The sequence below is a fragment of the Emys orbicularis genome, chromosome 2 (genome assembly GCF_028017835.1).
Source record: "Emys orbicularis isolate rEmyOrb1 chromosome 2, rEmyOrb1.hap1, whole genome shotgun sequence".
Classification (NCBI taxonomy): Eukaryota; Metazoa; Chordata; order Testudines; family Emydidae; genus Emys; species Emys orbicularis.
In genome coordinates, this window is record NC_088684.1 from 284489069 (window position 1) to 284509281 (window position 20213).

The 20213-nt window shown below is 50.6% G+C and overlaps 1 protein-coding gene across 1 annotated transcript in view; it reads left to right on the plus strand.

Annotated features, from left to right (window-relative positions):
- The first annotated feature begins 11855 nt into the window (after nucleotides 1-11855).
- The window catches only part of EXOG (exo/endonuclease G), a 51570-nt gene continuing 43212 nt past the window's right edge, over nucleotides 11856-20213 (plus strand). Inside the window, exon 1 of the mRNA XM_065399955.1 lies at nucleotides 11856-12015. Coding sequence (XP_065256027.1) covers nucleotides 11856-12015 — 160 coding nt within the window. The remainder of the gene's footprint in view (nucleotides 12016-20213) is intronic.

Genomic DNA, 20213 nt, shown 5'->3' on the forward strand with positions numbered 1-20213 from the left:
TTTAAAAAAAGAAAAAAAAGAAAAAAAGTTCCAAAATCTTTTAGGAAGTGCTACCATTTTTTGTTTTATAAAGCACCATTGTAAATAACTGTATACAGTTGTAGAATAACTGCCTATATAAGGTATCTGGGCATTATTCACTCTTGTTTGTGAAGCTGTTTCCATTTTGTGTTTGGTCTGTTTCAGTGAAAGGACAGTACATCTTTTTATTAAATAATTTTACTTTTTCTCAGAACATAACATCAATACAAAAATCAATGTCTTGCTAGACTGAAAGTTATCTTTCCTCCTTTGATTGCCAGAACTTTTAAACTTTTATTTGCTTTTATACCAAAATATAGCCCTAAACAAATGACCTTTTTATGATGTAAAAATATATATTATATAAACAAATTGGGATTTTTTTTTGTCACTGACAAAATATCAACAGGGAATCTTGGTCTAGGTGTAAATTATTAAGCAAACAAAATTACCAACTGGAAAAAATAGATTAAAATTATTTTTCTCAAAAGCATGGCTTTAAAAACCTGGATAAAGTCCTTGATATTGGAGAGACAGTAAGGTAGTTGCCTTAACTTGTCTGTCTAAATAAAATCTTAAATACTTCCTTCAAGTTATTGAATGTATATTTGCATATTAATATGTGCACACATGTAAGTGTATTTGTGTATGTGGATGTTTTTGATTTTTAATATGATCCTGTTCAGAAAACCTGGACAAAAACACAGGCAAAGTAATAAAATTCTGGCCTAGTTGATGGTTAACATCTTTGGCCCCAATGCTACAAACGCCATAGTGTTTAAAGTGAACCATGCAAGTAGTTCTGTTGAAGTCAGTGGTAATATTCACATACTTGAAGTTAAGCATGTGCATAAGTGTTTGCAGGATTGGGGCCTTTCTTTTGCTCTGTGAATACATTTCTGCACTGAGATTTATATACATGTGGTTTAGTGTTTTGAAAAGGAGTGATATAAGCTTTGGGGTGGGATTCTAGATAAGACTTAAGATTGAATAAACTGTAGTTTTTTAGGTTTTTTCCTGAAATGGGATCCAGTCCAGATTGTTATGGAAAGTAAAAGCTGTACTGTCTTTTAACTATTATGATCTTTGTGCTGTTCTGGATTTTTTCCTTCAGAATTATGTGTTATGGATAAAACAGGCTTATTACAGCAGTTGCTTTAAGAAAAAAACAACCACGATTTATTTAAGAAGCTTTAAAGTATTTATTGAAAGTGCCATATGATTTTCAATAGCCTATTAGACATTCTTCCTCAACAGTCTCTTTTGAGGAAGAATAATCAAAAACTCTTTAACGTGTAGCTTATTTTACTTCAGAGAACTGTAAGGACATACCAACTTTGACCAAACACTGATTGTGAGATCCTAGCATCTTCTCTGGCTCTACAGTTCCTTATAGATCATTGTCTGAACATAACTTAGTAACTGGTAAGAGGGAGTTTCTGCAGGGCATATATGTTCAGTTACAAATGTAAATGTGATTGTGGGCTGAATGTGTGTGTGCATGCATGTTAGTATGTCAGAGAAGGAAGTCCCGAGGTCTTGTCTACATACAAATTTGCCCCAGTTTGAACAAAGGTGTACACATTTAAGTTAAACTTGCAAGTTTTTCATGTAGATGCTTATGTTCTCATCAACTGCACAGGTTTCTAAATACCAGCGAGTAGTTTCATCACTGCTAATCCAGCATTTGAACGGTCATTTTACAGTATCCATTGGAATTTTGTTTAGTATTGTAAAGACATTTCCTAAGATAGCAATAAGGCACCTCCACAGGTGTAGCAGTTATAAGCAATTGCAACCATTTCCCCTCAACACCTCTTTGAATATGATTGACCATTTATTCTCAGTTTTGAAGAGCTAGTAATCACTGCATTTACAAACTTTAAGGCAGCCTATTTAAAATATACTCTTTAAAATTTTCATTGCAGCATCTTATTGTTGGGCATCATCACTCAATTTGCAATTCATAGTTTAATGTTAATTTTAAACATCCTGGGTGGCAATTGTCAATGGCAAAGTTCCCTTTGGCTTCAGGGGAGCCAGGATTTCATCAGCCTTTATCTTAACTCAGGTTATGAATTTGTCACGTTGACTTAGTTAGTTATCTGGCTAACTAAAGTATGAGTTCACATTTTAAGCTGGGAAATTCTACAGGAGCTGAAATGGTCTATACAGGATAGATCTGCTAAAACGATAATATCAGTGTAGCAGGGCTGGAAATTAGTGGATTGCATGAATGTTTAAATAGATGTGCATATTATAAGGAAGGCTGTGAATTAGTCCTTGATAAGCAGCATTTAATTTATTCATGCTGAGTACAGATTTTATATTGCCCTCATCACCAGGTAATCTCTAGCAACCTACCAAAGAAGTAATCTATTCAGTTTGTTGCCACCAACACAGCTGACTTGTTCTGTCATCCCTTACAAGTCTCTTATATGAGTGTCAGAATAGTATATTTTAGAAAGTGATTTTAAAATTGTTTTAACTTCCTAGCAGAAGCCAGTGACAATTTCCTATTATACTAAAAAAAAGACACAGAATATGAATAATTTTGGGGCTACAGTTGCAATAGAACTAAGCAGCCACCCACAAATCAGATCAAGATTTTGTAAAATTAATTAGGGCTGGTTTGTGAGTCCTTTCTTCATATTGCAGTCAGTGAGGTATAAGGGTACTACTCAGTGTGAGCTAGGGCATCACAATCTAGATCAGAATAAGAATTTTAAGACACGCACTATGGTCCTAGCACCTGTGTTCTTAGAGAGAGGCTTAAAATTCAATGAATCAATCACTTCCTAAAATTTTATAGAACCTTCTAAGTGATTACCATCTAAAACATAGAGTTTGTTGTTGTGTTACTGATACCACAATTGTTGGCTAAGTATGAATGAAATTTTAATGTAAATGATTTTTTTAAATTAAACCCATCCTGGGTGAAAGTCAACTACTAATTCCTCCTGCAGTTTCATTATGCTCTTGAACAGTTTATTTAAAAAATATAAACATGCTACCACTCACACCTTAAGTAAGCCCAATTCTCACTGTAGAAGTACTAAACAACTCCCTATATTAAATCATAATAGTAATTTGCCACCCAATCCTGCTCTCTATAGTCAGGCAAAACTCCCACTGAGGTCAGTGCGAGTGCTTGAGTGTAGGTGGTGGCCCTCACTGTATGTGTTATGTCTATGAATAAGAATTTTTAATGGTCAAGAGCATCTCTCCACATTTTGAGTTCCTGGAATCATTGGTTAATCTAAGATGCTTTAATTTCCAAAGATGAGTATAAAACCCACTTGCATTCAGATTTTCCACAAGTCCCAAGTTGTGGTGTTGAGATAAGTGAAGGAGGATACAGACCAAAATTGGAAAGGGTTTTTTTGTTTTTTTGTTTTTTAAAAAGCCGTACAGGTTTGGACCTTTGTGTCTCCATAGAGTCATTTTTATTAAGGTATGAGATGCAGTGTCTTAGACTTCTCTCATACTTGTAAGGTGAAATTCTGCTCCTCTCCCTGCCCCCACAAAAAGTATTAGATAAGAATTACACCTGTGGAAATGCCAAGTGCGCATGCTCGATCTCTCGCTCTGAGTTTCAGGGGCAAGATGCAGCAAATGTTCCTTCCCATTTCTCTGATTATCAAGTTACATTTCACCCGGTACTGAGGTCTCAGTCCTGTTCCCATTGAAGTTACTGACTGATCCTGGAAGTTCACTGGATGCAGAATTCCTGCTGGGAATTCCCATGTGCAGACCTTGTAGGATCAAGGCCCTTACCAGGAGTAGTGATTTCTCCTCTAACATCATCTAAACAGAAAAACACATACCGGTATTTAATTCCAATAGCACTACCTTCTAGACAGACTGTCAAGAGGTTTACCCAGATTTCCGGCAGAAAGAGCTAATCTCTTGTTCTGAAAGTAAGAAATTTAAATTGTAGAAGTTACTGCTTGATAACATTGTGAGCATGCAGATGTTGCAGTCCTGTCCAAGTAGTACTTTGGTTGAGAAGTTACTAAGTAAGAAGCACCCCCGGCTATATCACTTTTGCATACAGAATATTGTTTGGTAACATTGTAAATAAAAAGTAGACTATATAATAAGAGAGGAAAATAAAAACATTTTAACTTTTTTACTTTTGAAAAAATATATATTTTTAATTACATATACAAGCAAAAATTCTACATTGTGTGACTATTCTTTTATACCACAAATTATTTTTGTAAAGTGTAATATGTTTCTGCAGGGAAAAGGGAGAAAAGTTTTGTGTAACCACAGTAAAATATATATATATAATTTTTAATCTAACTCTGCGCTACATCAAAGTACAGAGGATGGAACAATTTAATCTGAAACCAATTTAACAAGCAGGTTGGAAGTACATGGACATGTTTTGGGGACCGCACTGTACATTTCCAATTGGTTATCTTGCATGTTTCATCCCTTCTGCAAAAGAGGCTTGTTGCTTTTGTATGGCCATCTTAGATTTAACCAAGAAGGCTGTTTTCACATATCCATGCAAAGATCCATGTGTGATCAGTGTACTGTCATACATGTGCTGTGATGCTACAGTGGATTGTGAAATCAGCGTGTTAAGAAATTTCAAAGACCAAATACTCGGGTTGACTTTATTCGTTGACATGTCCATTTATAGCAGCTGCTTCTGATGCATGGATGATATGATCTCTAAGGAACTGTTGCCAGCAGAAACCCAATAAAACAAATTTCTAGAAATCCCTTCCTTTCGAAGTGTAGAGATGTCATAAACAGGTCAGGCTTTTCCAGGATATTGAGACAAGTGCTCTGTTTTTCAGAAGTCGGATTTCACTGGCAATGTAGGGGATGCTTTTTCTCTTTTAAAAAGCACTGGTGGGAGGGACACTGCCAGGTTAAAAATCCTATAAATTTCCTAATCTGTGTTACTAATCAAAGGTGTTCTTGAATTTTTTTAAAAAAAAACTTCTAAAATTTACTTATGTTGGCTGTTCACTTTTTATATTTAATTTAGCTTGGACAGTATAAACAGACTGGATTGTATTGCTTTACAGCCAGTTTTGCTTTCTGGGTCTCATGCACTACTCTGATGCCACAATGTCCACATTGCAAACATTGCAGTAAACATCTTTAATCCAAACCAATTGTTTTCACTGAAACTACAACAATTCTATGGGGCCTAGCCGACCTGACAGTGTCCCCTTTAAAATCAACTCTTGAAAGACTTTGAGCAGTTCCTGTCTTTGGTAATTGCAGCTCCTACTTCTGTATTAGTCTTCTGAGCCCTGGTTTACACTTAAAAATTACATTAACCTAAGTATGCCACTTGAGGCTGTGAACATTTTTGCTCTCTGAGTACTGTAGTTAGGTTGACCTAATCCCTGGTGTAGACATCTACATTGACAGAAGAAGTCTTTTGTCGCCCTATCTACCGGCTCTTGGTAAGATGGATTAAGTACATGATAGAAAACCCCTTCCGTCAGTATAGGCAGCATCTACACTAAGGCGCACAAGCGGCATAGCTGCAGCAGTGTAGACATGCCCTGAGGAAAATCTTGGCCCTGTTGAATTGACTTCAGTTGAACCAAGGTAGATAAATGTGTTCCTGGAGCACCTTTAAAAAGTGCCTGGTCAATAATACATGGAACTTCTTGTTCCCTAAAACTTCTGATTTAGGTTAAAATTCTGCTCCGATAACTGAAGTAATAATCCACGAAGTAGTAATCCTCAATTCCACTGAAAGATCGTACTTCTGTTATGTCCATTCAGTTCTGAAATGTAACACTATTCTGTTGTGCCTTTGTTTTTAACATGTAAAAGCAACTGCTGTAATTTTTAACTTGTTTTTTTCTGTCTGAAAAAGAACCCACTTTTCATTGCCCAGCTGTTATTTCTGGATGCAGTCTGTGATCCAGGTATTTCAAGAACCAATTACCTCAAACCTCATACAGTGTTGCTAACTGGATTCTCCTTGATACTACAATATTGTAACATACACAAACAGGAACCCTGCTACATATGGGTGTTTTTATATATATAATATATATAAATGAAAAAGATCCCCAAGGACTGAAGAAAAGCAAACTTTTTCGTTTTCCAATATTGAAACCAAAAGGGCTTCTGTAAAGCTCTCTAATGGCATTGTGCTGGATATATATATCAAGAGGGTGTTATCAGAAAAGTGCTTCCTTTATTAATCTTCTAATTTCTACGATTTTCAGTATTTCATTGGGACAGATGATGTGATTAAAATGCTGTTCCTGCATTTGTTTTGGCCTTTTTTGAAGCAGAGGGCTCAATGACATGTCCAGTTGTTAAAAACTCAGTGTAGAACATTCCGATAAGATTAGTGTTGTAAAACTATAGTATACCACAGTGCATTCTGGGAAGACTTCTGTAGATTTTGTTTCTGTAAAAAGGAAAGCAGTGGCTGTAGCTTGTTCAACTTTCTCTACTATTCCAATGAACTAAAGCTTAACCAGTGACCATCACAGAGTCTTTTTGAAATCCTAACTGAGTAGTAGTTAGTGGCCTTTCTAGGCGGAAAATTTACCCTCTAACTTATAAAAAGATGGCTAGGTGGTAAGGGTTTAGGATGTCCATGGTGTGTAATAGCCAAAACAACTTTCTCTGGATAACAGAGGGCATCTTGATGGAGCCCTATAATATGAATGGACTTTACCTTTTTATTTCCCTGGGTTTTTTTTGTTTTTTTTTTAATACAATCAGCTTCATCGCTAACAGAGTATTCCATAACAGTGTCTGGTTGAAGGGAACTGCAGCCCTACCAGGTTTTCCTGATGGAAAAATCTATAATGTTCTCACTGGTCATGTTTTTGGGAAATGTGGATTAAAATTTGTTTTAATTTTAGCCAGATACCTGATCCACCAGTACAGTTTGCAATTTATCTATATGAAATAGTAACAGTCATATCCAAACATTAAGTAATTTAAAGGGAGGAAAGTGATCCATGACCTTTTTTTCGTTTTGTTTTAAAAGCATCAGTGTTAGTGTAAGTGTTAAGTGTGTGTGTGTGTGGCTATTGATGGTTACAGGGGATCTTTGGTACACCTTTTACAAAGTATTAAAATCTCCCAGAAGATACTTTTTAGAACACTGATGGCCTTTCCATGCAATTATGTAATGGGGCAAAAACAGCTGTTTGGTCCTTCAGAATTTAAGGAGGTGGTTACTGCTAGTCTATGCTAGAGTTGCTACAGTGGCGCAGCTGTACCGATGCCGCTGTAGCGGTGCTAGTGCCTATGCTCTACGATGACGGGAGAGAGCTCTCCCATCAGTATAAATTACTCCATCTCCCCGAGCGGTGGTAGCTAGGTCGGCAGTAGAGCTTCTCCCGCCGACATAGCACTGTCCATACCAACGCTTAGGTTGGTGTAACTTACGTTGCTCAGAGGAGATGGGGGGGGGGGGACTTTTCCACACCCCTGAGCGATTTAAGTTATACTGAAGTAAGTGCTAATGTGTACAAGCCCTGAGTAACGTGCTTCTTGATCTTAATTCTATGCCATAAATCCGCACAATGCCATTGTCAATCTGTTCGAAATATCTGCTTATGAATTCTGCATGATCCTCATGATAGAGTTGAAGGCTTAATCTTTCACCTGTTAATATTTTTTCACATTTCTGTGAAATTTGACTAATTTTATACTGTAAAGTTGACTTGACTTACGTACAGTTTGATGTCAATTCTTGTGGAAAGAGCTTTCTGCATGTAACATTAGACACATACAGTTAAACAACACAGCATAGTACAAAACTGAAAATGTTTTGGCACCAGCAGAAAGAAATTTCACCCGAACCATTTGTCATTTTAAACTGTCATATTATCAGTTTTACCAGCTACTTCTAAATTTGTGCGTTAATAAAAAAAAAAAAAAAAGAATCCTAAGACTTGTCTAGCTTAGTGAAAAATGTGTATATCAGTTTTAGGATGGATAGCTAAGTCTTATTACGCTGTGTTACTTAACTTGTATATATAGAATATACATAAGAGTTTGCAGTAACCTGTTTCTCCAGGATTTCGTTTGAATGATTTAATAAACTCTGACAATGAGATTCAGTGAATGATTCAGAAGACTGCAGAAGTAAACTGAGTGTAAATCACAGGAAGCTCTATCAGATGGTGAAATAATTTTTAAAGATTCTTTTGGTCCTTGGCTCAAATTCAATAAATACTGTTTGTCTACCAGGATATGTGAAATGTAAATGTTGTAGGTTATATTTCACTCTTGTAGCTATTAAAAATGTAGACCAGAGCTAGCTTGTACTACTGAGTTAACAAAAGTTATACTGAAGTATCCTGTTAAAGAAAAAAAGTATATGGAGTTAAGCTCGTTGCTGTAACCCCTTTTGGATTGAAGTGTGCTGATATTTTATATATATTATATGTATCTATCTATCTATATCTATAGATAGAGAGATAGATATACACACATATAAAATGGCCTAAAGCAGACATCCATTGTATTGCAGTTATGAAATGAAGACGTTTTGGAAAGAAAATTGTATCATAGTTCATACATTTGCAGTGGATCTTTGTTCCTTTTTACTGTGGTATTTTAGAAATGAGTCTCAAGATTGAAATTAGATCTGCCAAGTTGGGGTTTTGCTGCTTCAGCTTTGCACTGGGTGCCCGAATAAACCAGTATGAATGTAGTGTTTGCCCTGTGGGAAGCATCTACACCCCAACAAATAGGAGGAAAAAAACTAGAAAGAACTATTTCAAGTTTATCTTTTTGTATATGAAAATAAACAATAAATTACAAATATTAAGCTCTTCTTTTATTGATGCAACCTCTAAAGGCCTTTTTTTCTTCTTTACATCTGCCCGAATTATTTGCTTTCAAAATACATTGCAGAGCATCTTCATTGTTTATGGCCTCCTTGCCATCCTACTGTCCCCAGACAAGATACATGGAAATGGACAGCATGAGCATGTTGGGATAAGGTGTAGGAGCAGCGTACCTGGCCAACAAAAGCCCTCATCAGCTACCAAGGGACATCAAATATGGTTTCAGTTAATCCTTAGCACTGAAGTGTTCTGCAAACATTTATTAACTCAGCTTCCCCATCTATAACACAAGGGTAGCATGCCGCCCAGGGGAACATAAGGTACAGAGGTGGTTGTCTAAGACAACAGAGTGGATGTCAGAGCTAGGATTGGAACTGCAGCTTCCTCTTGTCCCCATGTGTCATCTTTGATTTGCACTTTGGTGGGTGCAGTGGTGGGAGAAGGAAGACATCAAGGAAATTGTGCTGAACATTGACAAATGGAATCTCTGTGCTGCTTATGTAACTCAGCATGATGCTAGAAACTAAATATCACCAAAACTTCAGTGAGATGAGGGCTTCTTTTGCAAAAGGGTGTGCAAAAGGATTTTGAGCAAGGTACCCTGGTCTGATTGTGCTGACATGCTCTCTAGTTATGGCTTTGGGTTGTGTTGTGTTCCTTTGGAGGGTTGGTTACTAGTATCAGCGCAGATAATATTTTCACAAATTACTCTGTCTATATAGGGGATATAGTTACTCTTTTTTGAACATGTCCTTTTTCCTCTTGGCATGCCCATTTGGAGTCTGTGAGAGCTGCCGTGTATTCAGCATTTTTGAAAATCAGGCCAGTTATTTAGATGCCTAAATATGGATTTCAGAGCACCCATTAAATCTTACCCTCCATCCTTATTTTCAAGGCCCTCAGTTGGAGGACCTGGGAATTGAAGGACTGAGTAGCCCATTCTCAACAGCTCTGCTTTTCAGAAACAATGGAAAGATCTGCCAGGAGGCACAAGCATATGTGTGCCTGAGGCTTGGTCTACATTACAGAATTAGGATGACCTAAGGCAGCTTACATTGATCTAATATGGCAGTGGCTACACTAGAATGCTGCTTCTGCCCAAGTAAGTGGCCTGCTACACTTCCACGTGAGGCGTAGCACTTACGCCAGTGTAGTTAGGGTGATGCAGTATCCTTGTAGATGCTGCACTACTTACTGCAGCTATTAGCTGTCAGCTGTCATTCTGTCAGCAGCGTGGGGTTCACAGCTAGACCTGTGAATTGACAAGAATGTCAGTTTTGCTGCTGGTAGGCTCTGTGCTGTGAACTTGAGCCCAGCGAGGCTCACAGCTGGAGCCACCCCCCAACTCTGGGGTGACAGCCCGAGCTGCAAGCCCGGTGCTAGGCTGCCCAGCGCTGCGCTCCCAGGCTCTCAGCTGTGTGTGGAGATCCCAGCTGCGAGCCTGGTTGCCTGGGCTCCTAGCTCCCCATGGAGCTCCTAGAGCTCTGGGTGCCTCTGCTCTGAGCCAGAGCCAATAGCAAGAATGTCTATTTCAGTGGGTTTCAAACTTTTTTACTGGTGACCCCTTCCACACAGCAAGACTGAGTGTGATCCCCCTAATAAATTAAACACACTTATTAATATATTTAACACCATTATAAATGCTGGAGGCAAGCAGGGTTTGGGGTGGAGGTTGACAGCTCACCACCCCCCGTGTAATAGCCTCATGACCCCCTGAGGGGTCCTGACCTCTAGTATAAGAACCCCTGGTCTATTTCAAGGCTGGTAGGCTCCCTGCTGTGAAATTGAGTGGGCTGGGTTCACAGCTGGGGCTGTAACCTCAGGGTGTGTGTGTGGGGGGGCTCCAGTTGTGAGTCCTGCATGGCTGTCAGTGCCCTACAATGCCCCACTTCAGTTGGTGGTGAGGATGCACTCCACCAGTGAAGGAGGGTAATGTAGATACCAACAGCCGCTTGAATTACTGCAGTGGCAGTAGGTTGACCTATCTAATTTTGTCGTGTAGACAACCCCTGAGCCAGGGTGCTTCTCACATGGGGCCTAAGACTTTAGAACTCATTACTACAGGATCTAAAGATGATCGCAGCTCCCATGTACTTTTCTACACAGGAACTCTAATTATTAGCATCTTTGGAAAATGCCCATACTTTCTCATGTAATTTACTCCTTCTGGGGGGTGGAGGAGAGGGTGAGGATATAACTTAACTGCCATAAGTCAGTTGGTACTTTGGGAAAGTACTTAGATGTTAATAGGTGCAGTTGAAAAATCTTAAACAAAATGGAAATCTTTGCAGGTAAACCTCTGTATAGCAGAGCCTGGCAGCTGGCCTCTGCTTTGCCTCATTTTTTCTTAAGCATAATTCTTTACTTGGTCTCACGGGGTTACCCAGATCAGTTAAAGACTAAATTTATGAGCTGAAGACTGTGTTTTACTGAACAGAAACTGGCTCTGCGCGGGGTAGCAGCAAGGGTGATGGTGCAGATCAGAATAACAGAGTCCAAGCCTAGAAGCAACCCTTGCGATCATCTCCTTTGACCTCCTGTATAACACACGCTAGAGCCCTTCCGTACCTAAACCCCACAGCAGATCTTTTAGAAAAAAAATAAGCGATTCTTAATGTAAAAATTGCCGCTGCTGGAAAATCCCCCATGAGCGCGGGTGGCTTGGTCCCAGCGTTCATTACTCTCACGGTGAAACATTTATGATTTATTATTTCCAATCTCCTCCATGAGATTATCTGCAGCAAACTCAACCAAGGTATTTAGCCCCCCGGCGCAGCTGTAACACTTTCCCAGCTTGTTCCTCCCGCCTCTCTCCGCAGCTGGGTTAGGCTGCAAACGGAGGGGCCTTTACTCCCCAGCAGCAGCCTGCGGGTAGTGGGGAGCCCCGGGCCTCATGCCCGGTCCCCAGCGCCGCGGTTCCCGGACCCCTGCAGGCTGGGGCTGGCCGGCGGCTCCGCTCCTCACCCCGGCCGGCCTGCAGGGGGCAGCGCTGAGCGGGAGCCGCCGCCTCCTTCCCCCGGCCGGGCCATGGCGGACACTTCGGGCGCCCGCTTCGCCAAGTGCCGCTTCCTGGGCGGCTTCGTCTGTGGGGCTGCGCTGGGCGCCGTCGCCTCCGGCCTGGTCGCGCTACGGCTCCTCCGTAGCCAGCCCGGCCCCGCGCCGGCGGCCCTTCGCGAGCGGCCGCAGGGTAAGAGCGGGGCGGGGGGAGGAAGTGCCGGCTCGCAGCGCCGGACGCTCTGCCTTGGGAGTCCCCGGCCCCGCCACCCCAGAGCCCTTCCCCCAGTGCCCCTCGCCTCATCAGCACCCCTAAACCCTCCTCACTGCCCTGCCCCATAGACCGACCTCCCCTCGCCTCATCAGCACCCCCAAACCCTTCTCACTGCCCTGCCCCATAGACCGACCTCCCCTCTCCTCATCAGCACCCCCAAACCCTCCTCACTGCCCCGCCCCCATAGACCGACCTCCCCTCGCCTCAGCACCCCCAAACCCTCCTCACTGCCCCGCCCCCATAGACCGACCTCCCCTCGCCTCAGCACCCCCAAACCCTCCTCACTGCCCTGCCCCATAGACCGACCTCCCCTCGCCTCAGCACCCCCAAACCCTCCTCACTGCCCCGCCCCCATAGACCGACCTCCCCTCGCCTCATCAGCACCCCCAAACCCTCCTCACTGCCCTGCCCCATAGACCGACCTCCCCTCGCCTCATCAGCACCCCCAAACCCTCCTCACTGCCCCGCCCCCATAGACCGACCTCCCCTCGCCTCATCAGTACCCCCAAACCCTCCTCACTGCCCTGCCCCCATAGACCGACCTCCCCTCGCTTCATCAGCACCCCCAAACCCTCCTCACTGCCCTGCCCCATAGACCGACCTCCCCTCGCCTCATCAGCACCCCCAAACCCTCCTCACTGCCCTGCCCCATACACCGACCTCCCCTCGCCTCATCAGCACCCCCAAACCCTCCTCATTGCCCCTCCCCATAGACCGACCTCCCCTCGCCTCATCAGCACCCCCAAACCCTCCTCACTGCCCTGCCCCATAGACCGACCTCCCCTCGCCTCATCAGCACCCCAAACCCTCCTCACTGCCCCGCCCCCATAGACCGACCTCCCCTCGCCTCATCAGCACCCACTAACCCTCCTCACTGCCCCGCCCCCATAGACCGACCTCCCCTCGCCTCAGCACCCCCAAACCCTCCTCACTGCCCTGCCCCATAGACCGACCTCCCCTCGCCTCATCAGCACCCCCAAACCCTTCTCACTGCCCTGCCCCATAGACCGACCTCCCCTCTCCTCATCAGCACCCCCAAACCCTCCTCACTGCCCCGCCCCCATAGACCGACCTCCCCTCGCCTCAGCACCCCCAAACCCTCCTCACTGCCCCGCCCCCATAGACCGACCTCCCCTCGCCTCAGCACCCCCAAACCCTCCTCACTGCCCTGCCCCATAGACCGACCTCCCCTCGCCTCAGCACCCCCAAACCCTCCTCACTGCCCCGCCCCCATAGACCGACCTCCCCTCGCCTCATCAGCACCCCCAAACCCTCCTCACTGCCCTGCCCCATAGACCGACCTCCCCTCGCCTCATCAGCACCCCCAAACCCTCCTCACTGCCCCGCCCCCATAGACCGACCTCCCCTCGCCTCATCAGTACCCCCAAACCCTCCTCACTGCCCTGCCCCCATAGACCGACCTCCCCTCGCTTCATCAGCACCCCCAAACCCTCCTCACTGCCCTGCCCCATAGACCGACCTCCCCTCGCCTCATCAGCACCCCCAAACCCTCCTCACTGCCCTGCCCCATACACCGACCTCCCCTCGCCTCATCAGCACCCCCAAACCCTCCTCATTGCCCCTCCCCATAGACCGACCTCCCCTCGCCTCATCAGCACCCCCAAACCCTCCTCACTGCCCTGCCCCATAGACCGACCTCCCCTCGCCTCATCAGCACCCCAAACCCTCCTCACTGCCCCGCCCCCATAGACCGACCTCCCCTCGCCTCATCAGCACCCACTAACCCTCCTCACTGCCCTGCCCCCATAGACCGACCTCCCCTCGTCTCATCACCCCCAAACCCTCCTCACTGCCCCACCCCATAGACCGACCTCCCCTCGCCTCATCAGCACCCCCAAACCCTCCTCACTGCCCCGCCCCCATAGACCGACCTCCCCTCGCCTCATCAGTACCCCCAAACCCTCCTCACTGCCCTGCCCCCATAGACCGACCTCCCCTCGCTTCATCAGCACCCCCAAACCCTCCTCACTGCCCTGCCCCATAGACCGACCTCCCCTCGCCTCATCAGCACCCCCAAACCCTCCTCACTGCCCTGCCCCATACACCGACCTCCCCTCGCCTCATCAGCACCCCCAAACCCTCCTCATTGCCCCTCCCCATAGACCGACCTCCCCTCGCCTCATCAGCACCCCCAAACCCTCCTCACTGCCCTGCCCCATAGACCGACCTCCCCTCGCCTCATCAGCACCCCAAACCCTCCTCACTGCCCCGCCCCCATAGACCGACCTCCCCTCGCCTCATCAGCACCCACTAACCCTCCTCACTGCCCCGCCCCCATAGACCGACCTCCCCTCGCCTCAGCACCCCCAAACCCTCCTCACTGCCCTGCCCCATAGACCGACCTCCCCTCGCCTCATCAGCACCCCCAAACCCTTCTCACTGCCCTGCCCCATAGACCGACCTCCCCTCTCCTCATCAGCACCCCCAAACCCTCCTCACTGCCCCGCCCCCATAGACCGACCTCCCCTCGCCTCAGCACCCCCAAACCCTCCTCACTGCCCCGCCCCCATAGACCGACCTCCCCTCGCCTCAGCACCCCCAAACCCTCCTCACTGCCCTGCCCCATAGACCGACCTCCCCTCGCCTCAGCACCCCCAAACCCTCCTCACTGCCCCGCCCCCATAGACCGACCTCCCCTCGCCTCATCAGCACCCCCAAACCCTCCTCACTGCCCTGCCCCATAGACCGACCTCCCCTCGCCTCATCAGCACCCCCAAACCCTCCTCACTGCCCCGCCCCCATAGACCGACCTCCCCTCGCCTCATCAGTACCCCCAAACCCTCCTCACTGCCCTGCCCCCATAGACCGACCTCCCCTCGCTTCATCAGCACCCCCAAACCCTCCTCACTGCCCTGCCCCATAGACCGACCTCCCCTCGCCTCATCAGCACCCCCAAACCCTCCTCACTGCCCTGCCCCATACACCGACCTCCCCTCGCCTCATCAGCACCCCCAAACCCTCCTCATTGCCCCTCCCCATAGACCGACCTCCCCTCGCCTCATCAGCACCCCCAAACCCTCCTCACTGCCCTGCCCCATAGACCGACCTCCCCTCGCCTCATCAGCACCCCAAACCCTCCTCACTGCCCCGCCCCCATAGACCGACCTCCCCTCGCCTCATCAGCACCCACTAACCCTCCTCACTGCCCTGCCCCCATAGACCGACCTCCCCTCGTCTCATCACCCCCAAACCCTCCTCACTGCCCCACCCCATAGACCGACCTCCCCTCGCCTCATCAGCACCCCCAAACCCTCCTCACTGCCCCGCCCCCATAGACCGACCTCCCCTCGCCTCATCAGCACCCCCAAACCCTCCTTACAGCCCCGCCCCTATATACCGACCTCCCCTCGCCTCATCAGCACCCCCAAACCCTCCTCATTGCCCTGCCCCATACACCGACCTCCCCTCGCCTCATCAGCACCCCCAAACCCTCCTCATTGCCCTGCCCCCATAGACCGACCTCCCCTCGCCTCATCAGCACCCCCAATCCCTCCTCACTGCCCCGCCCCCATACACCGACCTCCCCTCGCCTCATCAGCACCCCCAAACCCTCCTCACTGCCCCGCCCCCATACACCGACCTCCCCTCGCCTCATCAGCACCCCCAAACCCTCCTCACTGCCCCGCCCCCATACACCGACCTCCCCTCGCCTCATCAGCACCCCCAAACCCTCCTCACTGCCCCGCCCCCATACACCGACCTCCCCTCGCCTCATCAGCACCCCCAAACCCTCCTCACTGCCCCGCCCCCATACACCGACCTCCCCATGCCTCATCAGCACCCCCAAACCCTCCTCACTGCCCCGCCCCCATACACCGACCTCCCCTCGCCTCATCAGCACCCCCAAACCCTCCTCACTGCCCTGCCCCATAGACCGACCTCCCCTCGCCTCATCAGCACCCCCAAACCCTCCTCACTGCCCCGCCCCCATAGACCGACCTCCCCTCTCCTCATCAGCACCCCAAACCCTCCTCACTGCCCTGCCCCATAGACCGACCTCCCCTCGCCTCATCAGCACCCCCAAACCCTCCTCACTGCCCTGCCCCCATAGACCGACCTCCCCTCCCCAGCACCCCCAAACCCTCCTCACTGCCCTGCCCCATAGACCGACCTCCCCTCGCTTCATCAGCACCCCCAAACCCTCCTCACTGCCCTGTCCCCATACACCGACCTCCCCTCATCAGCACCCCCAAACCCTCCTCACTGCCCTGCCCCATACACCGACCTCCCCTCGCCTCATCAGCACCCCAAACCCTCCTCACTGCCCCGCCCCCATAGACCGACCTCCCCTCGCCTCATCAGCACCCACTAACCCTCCTCACTGCCCTGCCCCCATAGACCGACCTCCCCTCGTCTCATCACCCCCAAACCCTCCTCACTGCCCCACCCCATAGACCGACCTCCCCTCGCCTCATCAGCACCCCCAAACCCTCCTCACTGCCCCGCCCCCATAGACCGACCTCCCCTCGCCTCATCAGCACCCCCAAACCCTCCTTACAGCCCCGCCCCTATATACCGACCTCCCCTCGCCTCATCAGCACCCCCAAACCCTCCTCATTGCCCTGCCCCATACACCGACCTCCCCTCGCCTCATCAGCACCCCCAAACCCTCCTCATTGCCCTGCCCCCATAGACCGACCTCCCCTCGCCTCATCAGCACCCCCAATCCCTCCTCACTGCCCCGCCCCCATACACCGACCTCCCCTCGCCTCATCAGCACCCCCAAACCCTCCTCACTGCCCCGCCCCCATACACCGACCTCCCCTCGCCTCATCAGCACCCCCAAACCCTCCTCACTGCCCCGCCCCCATACACCGACCTCCCCTCGCCTCATCAGCACCCCCAAACCCTCCTCACTGCCCCGCCCCCATACACCGACCTCCCCTCGCCTCATCAGCACCCCCAAACCCTCCTCACTGCCCCGCCCCCATACACCGACCTCCCCATGCCTCATCAGCACCCCCAAACCCTCCTCACTGCCCCGCCCCCATACACCGACCTCCCCTCGCCTCATCAGCACCCCCAAACCCTCCTCACTGCCCTGCCCCATAGACCGACCTCCCCTCGCCTCATCAGCACCCCCAAACCCTCCTCACTGCCCCGCCCCCATAGACCGACCTCCCCTCTCCTCATCAGCACCCCAAACCCTCCTCACTGCCCTGCCCCATAGACCGACCTCCCCTCGCCTCATCAGCACCCCCAAACCCTCCTCACTGCCCTGCCCCCATAGACCGACCTCCCCTCCCCAGCACCCCCAAACCCTCCTCACTGCCCTGCCCCATAGACCGACCTCCCCTCGCTTCATCAGCACCCCCAAACCCTCCTCACTGCCCTGTCCCCATACACCGACCTCCCCTCATCAGCACCCCCAAACCCTCCTCACTGCCCTGCCCCATACACCGACCTCCCCTCGCCTCATCAGCACCCCAAACCCTCCTCACTGCCCCGCCCCCATAGACCGACCTCCCCTCGCCTCATCAGCACCCACTAACCCTCCTCACTGCCCTGCCCCCATAGACCGACCTCCCCTCGTCTCATCACCCCCAAACCCTCCTCACTGCCCCACCCCATAGACCGACCTCCCCTCGCCTCATCAGCACCCCCAAACCCTCCTCACTGCCCCGCCCCCATAGACCGACCTCCCCTCGCCTCATCAGCACCCCCAAACCCTCCTTACAGCCCCGCCCCTATATACCGACCTCCCCTCGCCTCATCAGCACCCCCAAACCCTCCTCATTGCCCTGCCCCATACACCGACCTCCCCTCGCCTCATCAGCACCCCCAAACCCTCCTCATTGCCCTGCCCCCATAGACCGACCTCCCCTCGCCTCATCAGCACCCCCAATCCCTCCTCACTGCCCCGCCCCCATACACCGACCTCCCCTCGCCTCATCAGCACCCCCAAACCCTCCTCACTGCCCCGCCCCCATACACCGACCTCCCCTCGCCTCATCAGCACCCCCAAACCCTCCTCACTGCCCCGCCCCCATACACCGACCTCCCCTCGCCTCATCAGCACCCCCAAACCCTCCTCACTGCCCCGCCCCCATACACCGACCTCCCCTCGCCTCATCAGCACCCCCAAACCCTCCTCACTGCCCCGCCCCCATACACCGACCTCCCCATGCCTCATCAGCACCCCCAAACCCTCCTCACTGCCCCGCCCCCATACACCGACCTCCCCTCGCCTCATCAGCACCCCCAAACCCTCCTCACTGCCCTGCCCCATAGACCGACCTCCCCTCGCCTCATCAGCACCCCCAAACCCTCCTCACTGCCCCGCCCCCATAGACCGACCTCCCCTCTCCTCATCAGCACCCCAAACCCTCCTCACTGCCCTGCCCCATAGACCGACCTCCCCTCGCCTCATCAGCACCCCCAAACTGCCCTGCCCCCATAGACCGACCTCCCTTCCCCTCCCCAGCACCCCCAAACCCTCCTCACTGCCCTGCCCCATAGACCGACCTCCCCTCGCCTCATCAGCACCCCCAAACCCTCCTCACTGCCCTGCCCCATAGACCGACCTCCCCTCGCCTCATCAGCACCCCCAGACCCTCCTCACTGCCCTGCCCCATAGACCGACCTCCCCTCTCCTCATCAGCACCCCCAAACCCTCCTCACTGCCCTGCCCCATAGACCGACCTCCCCTCGCCTCATCAGCACCCCCAAACCCTCCTCACTGCCCTGCCCCCATAGACCGACCTCCCCTCCCCAGCACCCCCAAACCCTCCTCACTGCCCTGCCCCATAGACCGACCTCCCCTCGCTTCATCAGCACCCCCAAACCCTCCTCACTGCCCTGTCCCCATACACCGACCTCCCCTCATCAGCACCCCCAAACCCTCCTCACTGCCCTGCCCCATACACCGACCTCCCCTCGCCTCATCAGCACCCCAAACCCTCCTCACTGCCCCGCCCCCATAGACCGACCTCCCCTCGCCTCATCAGCACCCACTAACCCTCCTCACTGCCCTGCCCCCATAGACCGACCTCCTCTCGTCTCATCACCCCCAAACCCTCCTCACTGCCCCACCCCATAGACCGACCTCCCCTCGCCTCATCAGCACCCCCAAACCCTCCTCACTGCCCCGCCCCCATAGACCGACCTCCCCTCGCCTCATCAGCACCCCCAAACCCTCCTTACAGCCCCGCCCCTATATACCGACCTCCCCTCGCCTCATCAGCACCCCCAAACCCTCCTCATTGCCCTGCCCCATACACCGACCTCCCCTCGCCTCATCAGCACCCCCAAACCCTCCTCATTGCCCTGCCCCCATAGACCGACCTCCCCTCGCCTCATCAGCACCCCCAATCCCTCCTCACTGCCCCGCCCCCATACACCGACCTCCCCTCGCCTCATCAGCACCCCCAAACCCTCCTCACTGCCCCGCCCCCATACACCGACCTCCCCTCGCCTCATCAGCACCCCCAAACCCTCCTCACTGCCCCGCCCCCATACACCGACCTCCCCTCGCCTCATCAGCACCCCCAAACCCTCCTCACTGCCCCGCCCCCATACACCGACCTCCCCTCGCCTCATCAGCACCCCCAAACCCTCCTCACTGCCCCGCCCCCATACACCGACCTCCCCATGCCTCATCAGCACCCCCAAACCCTCCTCACTGCCCCGCCCCCATACACCGACCTCCCCTCGCCTCATCAGCACCCCCAAACCCTCCTCACTGCCCTGCCCCATAGACCGACCTCCCCTCGCCTCATCAGCACCCCCAAACCCTCCTCACTGCCCCGCCCCCATAGACCGACCTCCCCTCTCCTCATCAGCACCCCAAACCCTCCTCACTGCCCTGCCCCATAGACCGACCTCCCCTCGCCTCATCAGCACCCCCAAACCCTCCTCACTGCCCTGCCCCCATAGACCGACCTCCCCTCCCCAGCACCCCCAAACCCTCCTCACTGCCCTGCCCCATAGACCGACCTCCCCTCGCTTCATCAGCACCCCCAAACCCTCCTCACTGCCCTGTCCCCATACACCGACCTCCCCTCATCAGCACCCCCAAACCCTCCTCACTGCCCTGCCCCATACACCGACCTCCCCTCGCCTCATCAGCACCCCAAACCCTCCTCACTGCCCCGCCC